Source organism: Podarcis gaigeae (genome assembly GCF_964106915.1).
Source record: "Podarcis gaigeae genome assembly, chromosome: 2".
NCBI lineage: Eukaryota > Metazoa > Chordata > Lepidosauria > Squamata > Lacertidae > Podarcis > Podarcis gaigeae.
This window is the reverse complement of record NC_139679.1, coordinates 71,156,764-71,172,852: the sequence shown is the minus strand read 5'-3', so window position 1 is coordinate 71,172,852 and position 16,089 is coordinate 71,156,764. Positions and strand designations below refer to the sequence as shown.

General features: G+C 48.2%; 2 protein-coding genes across 6 annotated transcripts in view; one reads left to right on the top strand and one right to left on the bottom strand.

Annotated features, from left to right (window-relative positions):
- RNF123 (ring finger protein 123) overlaps positions 1 to 7,425 on the top strand; it is an 87,495-nt gene extending 80,070 nt beyond the window's left edge. For all 4 annotated transcript variants that reach the window (XM_083726166.1, XM_083726169.1, XM_083726167.1 and 1 more), the window contains exons 37-39: positions 2,365 to 2,459; positions 5,273 to 5,358; positions 6,027 to 7,425. In XM_083726166.1, coding sequence (XP_083582292.1) covers positions 2,365 to 2,459; positions 5,273 to 5,358; positions 6,027 to 6,126 — 281 coding nt within the window. In that variant the 3' untranslated portion in view covers positions 6,127 to 7,425. The remainder of the gene's footprint in view (positions 1 to 2,364; positions 2,460 to 5,272; positions 5,359 to 6,026) is intronic.
- Positions 7,426 to 7,605: 180 nt separating this feature from the next.
- Positions 7,606 to 15,913, bottom strand: GMPPB (GDP-mannose pyrophosphorylase B). 2 transcript variants are annotated; one of them, XM_083726172.1, is made up of 10 exons: positions 15,778 to 15,913; positions 15,380 to 15,514; positions 14,594 to 14,674; positions 12,208 to 12,256; positions 11,830 to 11,972; positions 10,685 to 10,843; positions 10,413 to 10,491; positions 9,747 to 9,874; positions 9,307 to 9,489; positions 7,606 to 8,355 (listed from the first exon to the last, which is right to left on the bottom strand). In XM_083726172.1, exons 2-10 carry the CDS (start codon positions 15,506 to 15,508, stop codon positions 8,224 to 8,226), a joined length of 1,083 nt encoding a protein of 360 aa, XP_083582298.1. In that variant the 5' UTR covers positions 15,509 to 15,514; positions 15,778 to 15,913; the 3' UTR covers positions 7,606 to 8,223. The 2 variants fall into 2 exon arrangements, with proteins under 2 accessions (XP_083582298.1, XP_083582297.1); XM_083726171.1 differs by having other exon boundaries at positions 14,594 to 14,670; positions 15,778 to 15,851.
- Between the last annotated feature and the right edge of the window lie 176 nt (positions 15,914 to 16,089).

Below are 16,089 nucleotides of genomic sequence, written 5' to 3'. Positions count from 1 at the left end.
AAGGACACTGGAGGACTGGCCAGGGGATGTTGCTTCTCCAGCATCTGCTGCCTAAGGCGGCTGTTGCGCTCTGCCTAATAGTAGGACTGGCCCTGTGTGATTGGCGTGCAATCTGCCCTACGCCCACTGTGCTAGGCTGCTGTCCTTGGGTGCAGTGGAGGACCCCATTGTTACTGTTGAACTAAGATTCAGTTGCCAGTCTGGTTGGATTTTATACATGGCATGGGAAGGAGGGTGTCATCTTGTTCGTCAGATCTCAGGCAACAAAACGTCTTAGTCCAGCCTTGATAAAAAGTAATACACTTCCAGGTTTTTACAGAACTGAGGCATCTTAGAGAGGCCATTTAGCCAATATGATAAACCACATCTTAGCTCAAGTATGATCTCTGGTTTCTTCCCTTGTGAATCTCTGCTGAGCCCAGGAAAGCTACATCCAAGAGAAATGGAAGGGGGTAATGACAATTACTCTACCATGTCCAAATATGCTCACTGTTGAGTGCTTGGGAAAAATTTGAAGCAGTACTATGGCAGGTTGATGATAAGGAAAGTAATATTAGAAAGTGCTCTGGGTTTACTGTTAACTGGGAATCCTAAAGCTTGGGGGATGCCTCACATGGAACAAGGCTGTGCCTTGGGGTGGTTGCTGCTGTATTCGAGTCTACAGGGATAATAACCACTGTCCTTTCCTTCCCGCTAATGTCATTATTAAGTGGGACTTCCCTGCCTGCCAACTGCAGGTTCCCTTTTCCTGCTGATAGTGTGAAAACGTGTGCTAGAGGGAAGGCAGTAGCTTGCAGAGGACACCACAGGCAGATTCTCTTTTGTTTTCCGCAATGCACTGTGCATTATATCTTAAAGAGGCACTGTTAATTGTTTCCCAGAATGGAGCATGCTGAGTCCCCTGCCCCTCCCCCGTCAGCCTAGCATTACCTACTGTTGCACCCTCTTGCCTCGCTCTGAATTCCCTTACCCTACAGCAAAGTGCTTGTGTTCCCATCCTATTTCTGGGCTGTGGAGGGAATGTTCCCGCCCCACCCATCAGAGAGTGTCTGTCTAAAAGCCTGATTCCAAAAATGCTTGTACTTGTGTATCTGCCAGCAGCAGCACCTATGCTGATACTGAGCTGGCCCAGCGGCTGTTATTCTCTGCCATAGGCAGTCTTTGCAAATATTAGATCTGCTTCTGAAGGTTGCTTCATAGACTCGGGTGTATGGGCATGGCCAGAGTTGCCCTGTGCCTTTTCTGCCAACCATTTTTTCCTGTTCTACCCAGTAAGGAAAACTATGCTAGTTCTCGCAGGCGCTTTGCTGTGTCAAATCCCAGAGGCCTAAGCAATCCAAAGAGGCAGAGGCAGAGGTCAGAGGCAGTAATGCTTCTGAATACCAGTTGCTGGAAACTGCAGGAGGGGGAGGTGCTCTTGTGTTCAGATTCTGTTTGTGGATTTCTCACATCTGGTTGTTCACTGTGAGAACAGGATGCTGGAGTACATGGGCCATCGGCCTGATCCAGCAGAGCTCTTCTTACGTTCTTATGAAGGCTCCCCCAGAACAAACACGTGCTCATCAGAAATGTGAGGGGTGGAGAGAGAAGCGGGGGAGGTTTATGCAGGAGTATGCATCCTTCAGAAGATCTTTCTCACATATTGCAGCTGGAGCCCTTAATGGCACTGACAATAATGTTGCTTAACCTTTGTAGCATCACTCCTATGTTCCCCCTCATGAGTTGCTCAGAGAGGAAGCTTTGATTGCCTTGTGACAACTGAAGAGTTTTCACCCCTTTCATGGATGCCTCCATTTATTTAACCTCCATTTCCTTGGCATCGTCTGGAGGACTTGGTCATCTTTGATCACATGGTCTATGGGGCTCTCAAAGCTTGCATATTTTAAAACATAGACCAGTATTTCTCATCAGCACTCTAAATCTCTGGGTTGTCTAATTGTAGCAAGAGTTGTGGCTACAATATACCCAGGGAAGCTATACCTGCATAATGCTTTCCATGCATGCTGTCATCTGGTGGCTTTTGAGAACTCTACCCTTGTCCCTGTCCCATAGATCACTACTGCGCAAAGCCGTTTTCCTCTGTCCTGTGATAACACTGAGAACAAGGTGCCTCACCTCTTTGCGCCTCACTTGGTTAACAGATCAGCTCATGCTGGGCTCTGCCACCATGTGGCCAAACACCTCCACCGCAGCTTCATTTTAATCCCTCCCAACTAGTCACTGGTGGGATGGGGCTGAAAAAAGAAATCCGGGGCAAGGCCCCCCACACCCCCTGCTCTGCATAGTAATAGTAGAACCTGTGCCCCCCCCCACTCTGCTGCCACTTGTCCTTCCTTTATCATTAATCTCTCTGTTTTTCTGCAGACACTGATTACATCAGCCAGGAAGAGCTGGCCAAGGTGGAGCAAATGCTGGGCCACCTCAGCGAAGAGTCCAAGCAGGCTGCAGCCTCCACCTTGGTAAGCTTCCACCTAATGAACTGAATGTGTCTGGCCACTTGCCCAAGGCACCCTCCATAGCACCACCCCTCGCAGGACCTCAACCGAGGCAAAAGATCAAGCACCGGCCCTTGCTGCATTGCCTGGGAGAAGCAAAGGTGCAGTATTCACAGGGTCCTGCAGATACAAGGGCCGCTACTGACTTTGCTTGGCAACACTGGGTGGCTCTGTTTCTTGGGTACCTGGTATGGCTTGGACATTAAAACCATATGGGGTAAGTGTCCACGTTCCATGGCAAAGGTTGATGCTGACCTGTAGGGCAGCAATAGCCAATGTGGTGCCCTCCAGCTGCTGCTGGACTCCAGCTCCCATCCCTGCTGACCATTGGGAGTCCAACAATATATTGGCATCACCCTCATAACCACCCCTGCTTTAGGGCTAGTTCTGAGCCATCTGTAAGGACAGTGTGTTTTCCTGTGGAAGCAGGATCTGAGAATGGGCACAGGTAGATGCGTAGCATACATCTGCACAGGTGCTAAAGCACACTTACTAAGCTAATAATATCCTCAACTTAAGCAGGATTAAGCAGGGGTGGCTCTTCTTTTTTTGGGCTGAGGGTCCATTCATCCTTGGCCCCTGCTCTGAGGTTTACATGCCAGTTGTGGGAGTGCCCACCCTTACCACTTTCATGCACACATACATAACACACTCAAGAGGCACACAGCCCCCCCCCACCAGCTGATCCATGCTGATCAACTGAGGAAATTGGGTTATTATCATCCCCCATCAAATGATCAGCCTGATGACTAGGAAGGGGGAACATCGAAGGCTCTGAAGTCCACCTACCTCATACCGAGTGTATTTCACTATTTTCCCCCTTTTTCTGGCACTGCCAAAATTGGTGGTGGGGAGTCAGACAAAAACTGACTGAGGGGTCAGAACAGGCCCCTAAACCAGGGTTTAGCCAGCCCAGCAGTAGTACAACATAGAATGAATATGAGAGTCAAAACTCCTTTGCTTTGTGCTCACTTTACAAGTCACCGAGTACAGCACTTACTTATGACCACTGAAATATGCTTGTTCTGTGTGTTCTTCACCATCTGTAATCTGCAAACACCCAGCAGCCAAGCAGATATCCCAGTGGGAAGGAGTTCCACTGTCTTCAGGGAAGTGAGGCCTTAGAGCTCCATTCTCCCTCCCCTACCCCCCCCCCACACCCAACCCAAATCTTTGCCCAAACAATTCCAATTTCTTTTGAAATTCTGAACCTTGGAAGCAGAATAAACTGTTCAAGATGAATTTGCGAAATTGAAGGCACAGAACTGGGTTTCTTTGTTGAAAAAAAATTGGACTGGATGGGCATGGAGGGAGGAGGAGCTTAAGCACCACAGAAGCTACCCAGATGGACTCTGGCTGCTGAAACAGCCCCCGCGTGTTGCTCTGTCTGAGTGACCTCCAGAGAGAAGCTGTGATCCAGGAAGCAACCTGATCTCTGCCAGGGGTAGGATCTGAATTATTAATGTGGCTGCTCATCTTCTAGCTGCAGTTTGGAGCTGCATAAAGGCTGCTGCAGGAGGACAGGGTGGGGATGGGGTGGGAGAGAGAGCTGATGGGATGGGAACACACTGTCCCTGGGTTCAGTAGGAACTCATGCTCTTAGCCTAGGCCAACCCCGGGGCAGGAAACAAACCTTCATTAAGAACCTCAAGCTAAGCTGAACTCTGTACATTCTTTGCACAGGGAGACAAGTGCAGAGAAGTTGACTAGTCCCGTATATTCTTTACTACTGCTTCCGCTGCTGAGATTATTAGCTCTCCCAAAATTATTTTGAAAGATAGCAGGATATGTATGGGTGCAATTAACAGTCTTCTTTAGAGGCAGAGCTCATGGTCCGTGCTCCAAGGGGGAGATTCATAAGAGATACATTTATATTGTTATCTTTTCGAAACTTTTAAAAAATCTCACTTTCTCCCCCTAGTGGCAGCAATCTGCTCACTGGGATTCCCTCTCCTCTTGGACAGACAAGGCCCTCCCTTCCATTATGACATCATCCGGGAGGAGTCCTCATAATACCCAAAGGAGTGCAGTCCCTACGGTCATCAGCATTTTTATAGAACTCCCCAGTGAAAGACGTTACATTTAAAAGAAGGGGAAATAAAATTAATATCTTACTTTTTAAAAACACCCTTCCCCTGATTACAGAGCATAGTTGGCAAGGAAACGTGGGCTTCACTCCACAGGCCAGGGCTTCACAGCGCAGTGGCAGTGGGAGAGAGGTTCATCCGCTAATGTTCCTATAACATTTTGCACCCAGAGCGAGACAGACCTATCACACTTCCCCTTTAGACACCCGGGGCCTAATCAGGCCATGAGGAGGAGCAATCAAAGTTAGGACACTGCCCTGTGAAGAACAGGACACAGGAGGCTAGAATTCCTGTTTTCTCCTCTTTCCTTGGCCATGGAGGTAGAGGTAGCCCTCCAGTTCATTTAGCCCTCCTGAGAGAGTAGAGCCCTCATAGCTGATAGTGGAATCTTCCTGGAGCCATTTCCCCTGCTACCTCACTGGCAACACTCTTAGAGAGTTGCCGCATGGATCAAAGCAACACAAGTGGTTCTGATCCAAGATTTGCAGCATGTATCTTAAGTAAGCCCTGGCATGAAGTGTACGAAGCCAACCAGCCATTTCAGTTTCAAGTGTCTAGTGCCGAACCTTCATGTTATTAGCTGCTAATGAGCTGCTGTTCTTCTGCCGTGAGACGCCTTGCATTGCCCCATGATGTGGGCTGGGTGTTGGCAACTGCCAATAAGCTGAGTGGTGTGTTGCTTCTTTGCAGCCCACCAGTGAGGAGGACCTGTGCCCCATCTGCTACGCGCATCCCATATCTGCCGTATTCAAGCCATGCTCCCACAAGTCCTGCAAGTGAGTAATCCCTTGGGGGATGTGGGCTTTTCTCTACTTTTGCTTTCTGGTTGGATGGAAGGGGTTCTAGAAGGTGCCCCAGACCATAACTGGAGATTTAATTAATAATTTTTGCCATTTGAACTCTCTGAAGCTTCCTAACTGAAATCTCCTTTTCACTTGTTGCCGTAATGGAAAGACACAGCAGCACGATGCTTCTGAATAGCTACTTAGGCCAGCTCTCCCAGATGCAAGGCTGTGACTGCACTGCGCATGCAGATTAGATTCAACTGATTTGGTTTTTTTTTAAGCTAGCATTTTAACCTTTTGGGCTGCGAAGTTTGGTTGATAAAGTGTGCCATTTGTATTTAAATCTTAGAAGCCATGGGGAAGGCTGATCAGGATTCAAACTGGTTGGGGACAGGGGAAGACTTCAGTGTCTCCCATTCCTCTAAGTCATTACCATGGCTTAGCACATGCCCCCAAAACAAATTTGTGTAATTTGTTTTATAGAGAAGCTATAGAATTTTATTTTAAGAGGAAAGTGGGCATTATCTTGCATGCACAGGGCACTTTCACTCATTTAGACCCAGCAAGGGACTTTTAGGTACTAGATACGTATTGTTGGGCCAAAGCTCGGGCTGTAGCTGTGAACAAATGTCCAAGGCCTCCTGCTCTTGTCTTTCTAGAGCCTGCATCAACCAGCACCTGATGAACAACAAGGACTGCTTCTTCTGCAAAGCCACCATCACGGGTGTGGATGATTACATGAAGCCAGCCACCTCCTAGTGCCTGGACCCTGCAGGGCAGGGCCGCATGCCCAGGCAGCTTCTCCACAAGATGGACTCTCCTTGCTTCGAGAGCACCTCTGTCAAAGGCGGCTGCTGTTCAGCACAGCTGAGCTCAGTTGTGTGTTTTTTTAATTTATAACACTTCTTGCAGGCCAGGCACTGCCATATGCATCCCCTCGGCCACATCATATCCTTCAACCCCCCTGAATTTAGGTACACTTCCTGTTGCTGTCATTGACTCCAAGCCAGCAGGCACTGGGCTTTTCCCATGGGGCATGTACAAGGGGGCTGAACTTGCTCAGGTTTTCTACCTCAGCCTGAATCTGTAGCTCCTTTTCTGCATTTGCCCCAGGAAGCCTGTCTCGTACTGTAGCTGGGACACATCCCCTTTGGTGTGGTGCTTTTCTCGATGGGGCAAAAGCTGATCTCACAGGCAACATCGCTCCTGTGGGCCCAGCTGGCCACTAGCCAAGTGTGTTTTTTGCTGCAGCGCTTAGCAGCTGTTTTGACAAGTGTGTGTGTTACTCAGAGTTGGTTGAGATATTTATGTGGGCATATCGTGCAGCAGCCTACCCAGCCTACCCAGCTGTGCTTCGGTGACGGAGGGAGATATTGACAAGCCATTCTCCCACCTGCAATCAGATGCGCTGGTAAGTGAAAGATTGTACCATCTGTCCACTTAAACATTAGACTCTGCTCTTTGTGCATATAGCTCCTTTCCTTTGCAGGTAGGGACTGCTAGATACGCATAGCAAAGACACAAGGCCCGGTTTTTGGTCTGGGGAGCTTAGTGAATGCAACAGCAGGCACACTATGCCATGACTAACAGAAGTGCAGAGATGAAGCCCACAACAACCAGAGGAATGAGTCTGAGTAGACTCCCAAGCTTCTCCAAGAAAAGAAAAACAGATACAGTAGGGGCCAGAGTTCGTCCCATGCATTGTATTCTGGTTGGGAGAAGTACGAGCTGGGTTGATCTTTATGGGCTACTGCAGGGGTGAACCTGATTGCACTGCTCTCTTCCACCAGCAGAAGGTGCCCATGGCACCAGCCCTTCACTGTGTGACCAGGCTGCCTGTACTATCCAGAAGCAGACAAGGATGGTTGCTGTTTTTTAATTTACTAACTGTGTGTGACTTGTAACCAGAAGTGTCGGGGAGGGCAGCAAGCATTGTGCTTGAAGCAAGGAATTTTAACTTATGTGCATCTATGATTGTCTCTCTCTCCCACCACCCTCCAAAGTGGAAGGGGTGTTAACTTCCATACAATGGAATATTATTAAATTATTATTCCTTAAGGCGGTGAGCTATGTGTATTCTTCTCTCCATTTTATGGAGCACTGTCCTAAAGGTTGGCACAGCAGCAGTGCAAGATGGGACTGGCTGCAAGGAAGGCAGCGGTAAAAGTCAGCTGCCATACAAAACTGCCATTGTTGTTCCCCAAGAGGAGTTAAAGAAAACATATGACACACCACAGCTCCCATTCTTCATGACAATATAATTTCATTCCCCATCCCCATTAATTGACAGAGCCCTGTCCAAAGTTCTTGAATAGTAATAGTGAGTGATTATTGGCCATATTGAGGGAAGAGAGAGGGATCAGTCTCTGTAAGGCAGTAGAGTTCCAAAGAAGAGGATTGTATTCTGTCTTCCCTTTGTGCAACATGAGCTGCACATGTTATCCTGAAATAAAAGCACAGCATGCTGTTCTTTCTCCTCACCGGGCCTGCCTGGGACTGTTCTCTTGCAGCAGCTGAACTCCTACTGCAGAACCACACAAGCAAGCATTTTCCTCTTTGCACATTAGGGTTGCTTTCCAGTAGTAGCTCAATGGCCTGTGGCACTGGACAACCCCTGGAGCTGGCCCAGGTCATTGTGCCTTATGCTAAGCAGTGATTCTGAGGAGCACTCCAGCCAGCTTACAAACCTCCTTATCCCACTACACTCCTAGGATTCCAGCAGAAGGTTAGTATTTTCTCAGCATAAAAGTCAACAAGGAGCCCCCGCTCCCAAGGCACAGGGTGGGGATTCCCCTTGTAAGAGGGTAAGACAGGGAGGGCCCTCTCAGCAGGTCCAATACTCAAGGCCCAGGACCACTACATGATGATGCGTGGCTCCGGTACAGACTCCGCAATGGATTTGTGAGGCAGCACGTTGGCACCATTGAGGTAGAGTTCATCGTTCACAATGACATCCTCTCCCAGCACTGACACATTCTCCATCCGTACCTGAGGAAGGGCGTGACATACAGTTAGACAACTCTATGCTGAGCTGAGGGGAAGTAGTATGTTACAAGATAGACTTAGGCTAAGGCAGTTACTTGCCTGCATGGTACAATCCTATGGCTACTCAGGAGTCAGTTTCTAACAGGTTATGCCCTTGCTTTTCTGGCTCTGGGCTGCTAATTAAAAGCAGGAGCAGCCAGAATGAGGTGCCATGATAATTATACCTGTAGAGTTTCCCTAAATCTTACTCAAATTGCCACTAAATCTAGTACCAATTCAACTCATAGGAAAAGGACAGCTTGATACCCGGCACAAAGCAGCACTGAAAGATATTAATTTGGGACTTTATAGGGCCAGTTTCCCTGTTATGAGTGCAGCTCTCATAATAATAAGGGTATTGAGTATGAACACACAACCACTGCAAAGCTACAAGTCCATCATGAGTGAGAGAACAAACATGCAGGCATGTGAAGAAACTACACAGTAGCATTTGTGTGGACTGTGCACTCCAGGTCACTCATCAGTAAAAGAACTAGTTAGTCTTGCTGAGATGCAGCTCTGACCAACAGTGCAATTCTTAAGTCCCAGACACACTGGCTGGGAGAGGTTAAGATGTGACCTGATCTCCCCACCCTTGTGGCTCAGGTGGCCTTAAGCTGGCAACTTCACCTGACTGAAGTAAAGCTCTCCTGGCACAAGCTATCCCAGTGTGCAAGGCAAAAAGGGGGCATGTTAAGGCCAGCAAACAGGCACATTGGGGCCACCAAAAGGAATAAACAAAATTATCCTGCATTCCAGCTCTCTCCATTTACTGGTCCTGCCCAAAGAGGTAACATTTCCCCTACAGAAGAGCAGAAAATGTTTACATTCCCTCAACCTACAGCAGCTGGGCTGCAGCTTCACTTTCCCCAGTGTATATCTGACTGATGAGGATTGCTCTGTCACATAACTCACCCACTGGCCTACAGAGGAGCTCCAGCCAACAATGCAGGACTCCAGCCACGAATGAGACCGGATCCGCGACCCTTTCAGCACAGTGCAACGTTTGATCCGAACCCCGTCCTCGATCACCACTCCTGCCCCAATGGTGACATTGGGACCAATACTGCAGTTCAATCCAATCTTGGCAGTTGGGTCCTGAAGTTGGAGGGGGGATGAAAGTAAATTGGTTTTTCTTTAGCTGCTTCCACAGCTCTGGTCTGAGAAGTAGCTTCCTCCTCCTCAGAGGAAACTAGATGGGAGAGAACAACATTCCCTCACAGCTCTAGTCCACAAGATGGTAGATGTAATATCAAGAGCTGCTGCTGCCTTGCTCAATATACTACCAGTTTTAGATCCGCCTTTAATGAAGTGCTGCCCACCCTCGCTCTAAAGAAATACAAGAATAGAATTACCACTAATACATTCCCCATGAAACCTGGTCCTGAGTGCAGCCTCTCGGGATGTTTCAGCCGTAGATATTGCAGATACATGCACATGCCGGTCAGAAAGTCTTTGGGCTGCCCAATGTCCATCCAGAACCCTGTGGTGACAAACCTGCGTTAATAAGACACCTGTCTCCATTGATGAACCTTATACCAGCCTTCCTCCCTGAAGGCAGCATATAGCAAGATGTGCAGTGAAACCGCATTACATTACAGTGGTATCTCGGGTTAAGTACTTAATTCGTTCCGGAGGTCCGTTCTTAACCTGAAACTGTTCTTAACCTGAAGCACTTTAGCTAATGGGGCCTCCTGCTGTTGCCGCGCCGCCGGAGCACAATTTCTGTTCTCATCCTGAAGCAAAGTTCTTAACCTGAAGCACTATTTCTGGGTTAGTGGAGTCTGTAACCTGAAGCGTGTGTAACCTGTATTTCATTCAAACATTGCCCTAGAGGGCCCTTGCATGTTATGTGGTATCTTCCACATCTTGATCTTATTTTTACTTCTCAACTCCAGTTCCAGGTCCTCACTGACTTAACATCTAATTGTCTAATATGCCCTCTCCTCAAATCACTGCCTACATCTGTGAGAGCCCCTTAGGATCAAAGTACCATTCCAAATCCTTCCATGTGCCCTTACCCTGCAGTTCCATGGCATAGAGTTGTCCTTGTTCTGCCATCACTGGGAATATCTCCTTCTCAATCGAGGTAGGCCGCAGCTAAGGGAAGGCAAGAGTACTACCAGTTGGCCATTTATGTTGTAAAGACTAGAGATGTACTGTTCCCATGGACATCATCATCCTTAATCTCACCGGCATGAAAGAATGAGATGCCCAACTAAAACCACAACCCCAAACACCCCAGCCAGTCTGCCCTGTGCAAGATCCCTGTTCCACCCTTCCGGCCTCATACCTCGATCCGCTGTAGCACGCTTGGGTTTAAGATGTACATGCCAGCGTTGATCTTGTTGGAAACAAAAACTTGGGGTTTCTCCACAAAGCGGTGTATGCGCCCTGTATCTGACTCACACACCACAACGCCGTATTTGGAGGGCTCCTCCACTTTGGTCACCTGCAAGGCAAAGTTGGCATCACACCCAGCCATGGTACTCGGAAGGCACAGAAAGAGCTCTATTGAACTGCCATGCCTAGTTTACTATCCCAATCTCTTATTTTAAAAAGAAACCCATGAGCAAAAGAAAGGATAGGACACAGAAGACCTTTACTCCACTTCTGTTACCACTTCTGTTTTTGCATTATGGAAAGATATGGGTGTGCAGTTCATCTCTAAAATAAGAACTCACACCCTAATTCTTTATGAACTAATAAGCGTGCTCCTGTGCATGTAAACAAGGGGAGGCATTTATAACACCCACAGGAGGGGCTTGATTATTATTTTTTAAGTGGGTTGCAGAGGGTTGGATTAGGTGTCCCTTGGGATCCTTTCCAACTCTACAGTCCTATGATTCTCCTTTGTTCCTGCAACTACAGTTTTTGCCAAGTATTAAGGGTCTGTGGAAGTGATGGAGCTCTTTCCGCCTATGTCTCCAGCTGGCCTGCTAAACTTAGCTTTCTGGCAGCTCCACAACCAAAAGAAACTAAGTTGTCCAAGGATCCATGGGCAATTCCAAGCAAAAGAGAAAGGGGTACACCCTTTGGCTTTCCAAAGATGTTGGCAGACTACAGTTATCATTATCCCTGACTATTGGCTCATGCTGATGGGAGCTGGAATCCAGCAACCTCTGGAGGGCCACTCCTGCAATGGAGCAATGGTGTGGGTGCCCCTCAGATACCGTATTTTTCGCTCTATAAGACGCACCAGACCATAAGACGCACCCAGTTTTTGGAGGAGGAAAACAAGAAAAAAAATATTCTGAATCTCAGAAGCCAGAAGAGCAAGAGGGATCGCTGCGCAGTGAAAGCAGCAATCCCTCTTGCTGTTCTGGCTTCTGTGATAGCTGCACAGCCTGCATTCGCTCCATAAGACGCACACACATTTCCTCTTACTTTTTAGGAGGGAAAAAGTGAGTCTTATGGAGCAAAAAATACGGTACTTACCACAATGGTGCCCTCTTTTCCATGATGCCTGTGGAAGTGCACCATGTCTTTGAAGGGGAAATCGCAGATCACATCACTGTTGAGCACAAAAAAAGGCTCTGCATTCTCGGTCAACAGCTCCCGCGCTAGGGCCAGGGGTCCAGCTGTGGAGGAAACCAGAGCCCTCAATATTCACCTATTCATGTGCCCTTCAGAAACAACAGCCAGCATGCACCTCTAAACCCCATCCTATATAGCTCCTGATCAGAAGAAGTAGTACCCAATCCTTCACTTGCATATAGCCAGGACACTCCAGGTTGCCACAAGCTTTGATTCTGATCCCACATTTACTGCCCCTATAACCTCACTTCTCCACAAGAAAGTGGCTGCTTCAGTTACCTGTGCCCAGTGGTTCCTTCTCATGCGACAAGGAAATGTGAATGCCCAGCTAGGAAACAAAGTAGAATTTGGAAAACAGAATTAGAAGATGTGCACCACCAATGGAATATGTGTGCCAGTGACCTGGTTATATACCCATCCCTTAGTCATCAGATTTTCATAAATCCTCTCAAATAGAACTAGACAACAATATCAATATTATTCAATGATGAATTTATGGTGACCTACAGATTGCAGGGGGCGCTGTGGGTTAAAGCCTCAGCGCCTAGGACTTGCTGATCGAAAGGTCGGCGGTTCGAATCCCTGCGGCGGGGTGCGCTCCCGCTGCTCGGTCCCAGCGCCTGCCAACCTAGCAGTTCGAAAGCACCTCCGGGTGCAAGTAGATAAATAGGGACCGCTTACCAGCGGGAAGGTAAACGGCGTTTCCGTGTGCGGCTCTGGCTCGCCAGATGCAGCTTTGTCACGCTGGCCACGTGACCCGGAGGTGTCTCCGGACAGCGCTGGCCCCTGGCCTCTTGAGTGAGATGGGCGCACAACCCCAGAGTCTGTCAAGACTGGCCCGTACGGGCAGGGGTACCTTTACCTTTACCTTACAGATTGCAGGCTCCCTGGCTTTGTGGGGGTACTTGTTCTAATGAAGCGACAGATGAACAGCATAAATTAAGATGAAATAACTAAATTTTACTTTCCCCCTTAGAAAGTCATGTAACACACCACCCACATTTGATAGCAAGTCCATCAAGTCCAACAGAATTTCAGCTAAGTTAGGTACACTAAGGGCCAGAGGGGTTGCTGCATTCACAATTACAAACAGGAGGTTAGAATCAGTGGTGTAGATCCTCAAATAGGTTAACTTGAGGAAGTTCACAGAATGAAAGTTTCCTGTTCCCTCCTAACTACTACTCCTCCCAAAGTCGCCTGCACTTTGTCCCACAATTGGGGACCCCATTCCTTCAGAGAAGCTATTGGAGAAGCACAGGTGGCTGTGGATGTAGATAGAAAATGGGAAATCTTCCTTCCATGAACTTTCTGAAGCTGTCTTGTCTTAGGATTCAAGCCAATAGGCACAATTGCACCCTTGAAGCCCCAAAATAAAAAGAATGCAGTCAGTGGGTAGAATTCAGTGTTATACTAATTTGATCATTTTGTCAGCACAAGCATATACACTTTGCAAACAGCATGATCTCCCATCTCCTTCCCCCGTGCTCTTCAGTGGGTTCTCCCAACCTGCGGGAGCATATTTGGGGAAGGCATGGGGGCACACAGGGCAAAGGGGGGAAGCCCCGTTGCACTTCCACTAGCAAATCAGTTGAATCTGGTCCCAATGTAACAATAGAGAGGGTGCTAAGCTTTTTATGCTGGAATGTCTGAAATAAGATGTGCATTTAAAGTATAGGTTGTATTTGGCGAAGCACAAAGAATACATTCCGTCAGCAGAAAAAAAATCTGCTTGTACTATCTGCTTGTACAATGTCCATCCCCCCCCCCCCCAACACTCTCTAAATATGTTCTGAAACCCTCTGGAACAGATCTGAGGACAGCACAGTGCATGGTAGTGGGGTCCAATGCATTAGTACTAATCCTTGAGCTAGTGCATCTATTTTGAATACAACCCTGTCTTCCAATAGTTATAGACAATAGGTCCATCTATTTGAAAATAATAGGTTTCTGGCCAAAGTAATCTGCCAGTGAATCATATCAAATCACAAAAAGAGAGTGCTGCTGTTAGAGTGTACCACTAGCTAGATCTTTACTGAGGAAAGTTTTCTTGCTTCTAACCAACACTTGTGTAGCTGGTATTGCCAATGAAACTGAATCCATAAACCTTCAGTTACAGGAAGCTATGAAAAGTGGTATGGCACAGTGCCAAGAAAAAGTCACACCCTGCTTTTTACAGTGTAGGAAGTGAGCAGCATTTATGGATATACTTGCATAACATGCGCTTATTTTGGCTTAGTTGGCTTCAGTTAAAATTATAATATATTGTATAGTTGTAATCTAATTAAAACTCATGCACTGCACTATAGTTAATTTGAGTTTCACATAGAGGCCCTAGCACATACAGGTTATCTCACTCAGCAAAGTCCAAAGCAAACCCCTTTCCTTGCAGTTGCAAAACTCCCCAAGAACAAAGAGAACTATCAAATACCCACCTCATGAACACTGAAAGATAACCACTAGAGTTAGTGATTCACAAGGCTATGCTCTGTGAAAGCAGCATGAGTCTAGGTAAGGCTATTGAGCCACTAGCTTTCATAGAACCTCAGCCACGTTAAGACAAAATGCTATAGCAAATGAAGAGTTCCAATCAACTCCTGCACATCTACAGGACCCCCAACCATCAGGTTCAGGAAAGCAGCCTAAGAACTATCAACTCAAAACTTACCCTTTGCTCTTGTTCTTTCATCTCCTTTTCCAGCAGTTCTGACATATAACTGACAGCAAGGATCACATGGTTCACACCTGCCTGTCAGAAAAGAGGAATAGTAACTCCAAGACACTGGAACTATGCACGCAACTGAGGTGATCAGGTGTCCAGACCCAGGAAGGCAATATCCATCCAACTGGACCAGAGACAATAATTATTTAGGAAATGTAAGGGATGGTTATGCAAGATTGGAACGGAGAGAAATATTTCTAATCCTTTCCCCATCAACTCACTTTGCTGAGCAAAAGGAAGCTAAATCAGCAAAAGGGCGGCAGTTAGAATTCACACATTCCACTCCTAAATCTGGAAGAAGACCACCCATCACTTAGGCATTAGTCTGTGATCCATTTGAATGAGCCACTTTCCCCGGCTATAGCACAAGTTATCCAAAATGTACATGCATCCCTATTTACCTGTATGATGAAGGAAAGTAATTTATCTTCAGTTAGCACAGAGATGGGGAGATGCCTAGAAATGCACAGGAAACGTGGCAGAGGGCACAGCACAAGAAGCCTCCCAGATGTGTGCAGGAGACTTTGCCATGGAATAACTCAACAGCAAAAGCTTCACCTATTGAATTCCAGTCTGCCATGCAGCTCTTAAAAGGCACAGCACCCTTTTCAGGAAAAAGAGGCCCCTGGATCTCTCTTCTCCCCCGCCCCCCCCCCGCCCGCTCTTCTAAGCGGACGGCAGCCTCACCTTCACCCACCCACCTAAACACAGAAGGTTGGTGCTCATTCCTACCTTCACCAGAGCCTCCACCTGGTGCAGCAGGATAGGCTTGTTGCAAAATTCCACCAGGGGCTTCGGGATGCTGAGGGTCAGGGGCCGCAGCCGCGTGCCATAGCCCCCCACCAAAATCAGCGCCTTCATCCTTGCCTGAAAGAGGGCGGAGGAAAGGGCGAAGCGTCAGACCTCACGCCGGCCGCAAGGCCTCACCGGCCCCGCTGCCTGCCTGGTCCCCCTCGATGGTCTCCCAACCTCCCCGCGTCGACCCCCAGCCAAGCAGGACTTGCCGGCGGCCCCTCGAGCTCAGAGCCCGGCCGCCGCCCCTGGAGCCCTCGGTGCTCTTCAGGACCGGACCCAGAGGCCCGTAGTCGTAGCCAACGTCACCCCTCCGCACTCAGCACCGCGTAACTCACCTGACCCGGCCCGGAGGTGCCACTCCGCCTACAGCCCACAGAACCAGCCACCACGACATCTCCGTCAAACTCCCTTCGAACCGGTCGACCAATCAGTGCGCCGGACGTGTCCAAGTATCCTAAGCATCCAATGGCGGCCGAGAGCGGCGGCCAATCGGAACGCTAGCTACTGCGTTGCCGCAGCAACGCGGACAGGTTAGAAATGCGACGCTTTGCGTCATTGCCAAGGCGCCGCAGCAGACACGTCTCTAGGAAGGCGGCTTCAAGTTAAAGCCCCGCCCCTCTTTCCCCTTAGCACCGCCTTTAGGTGGG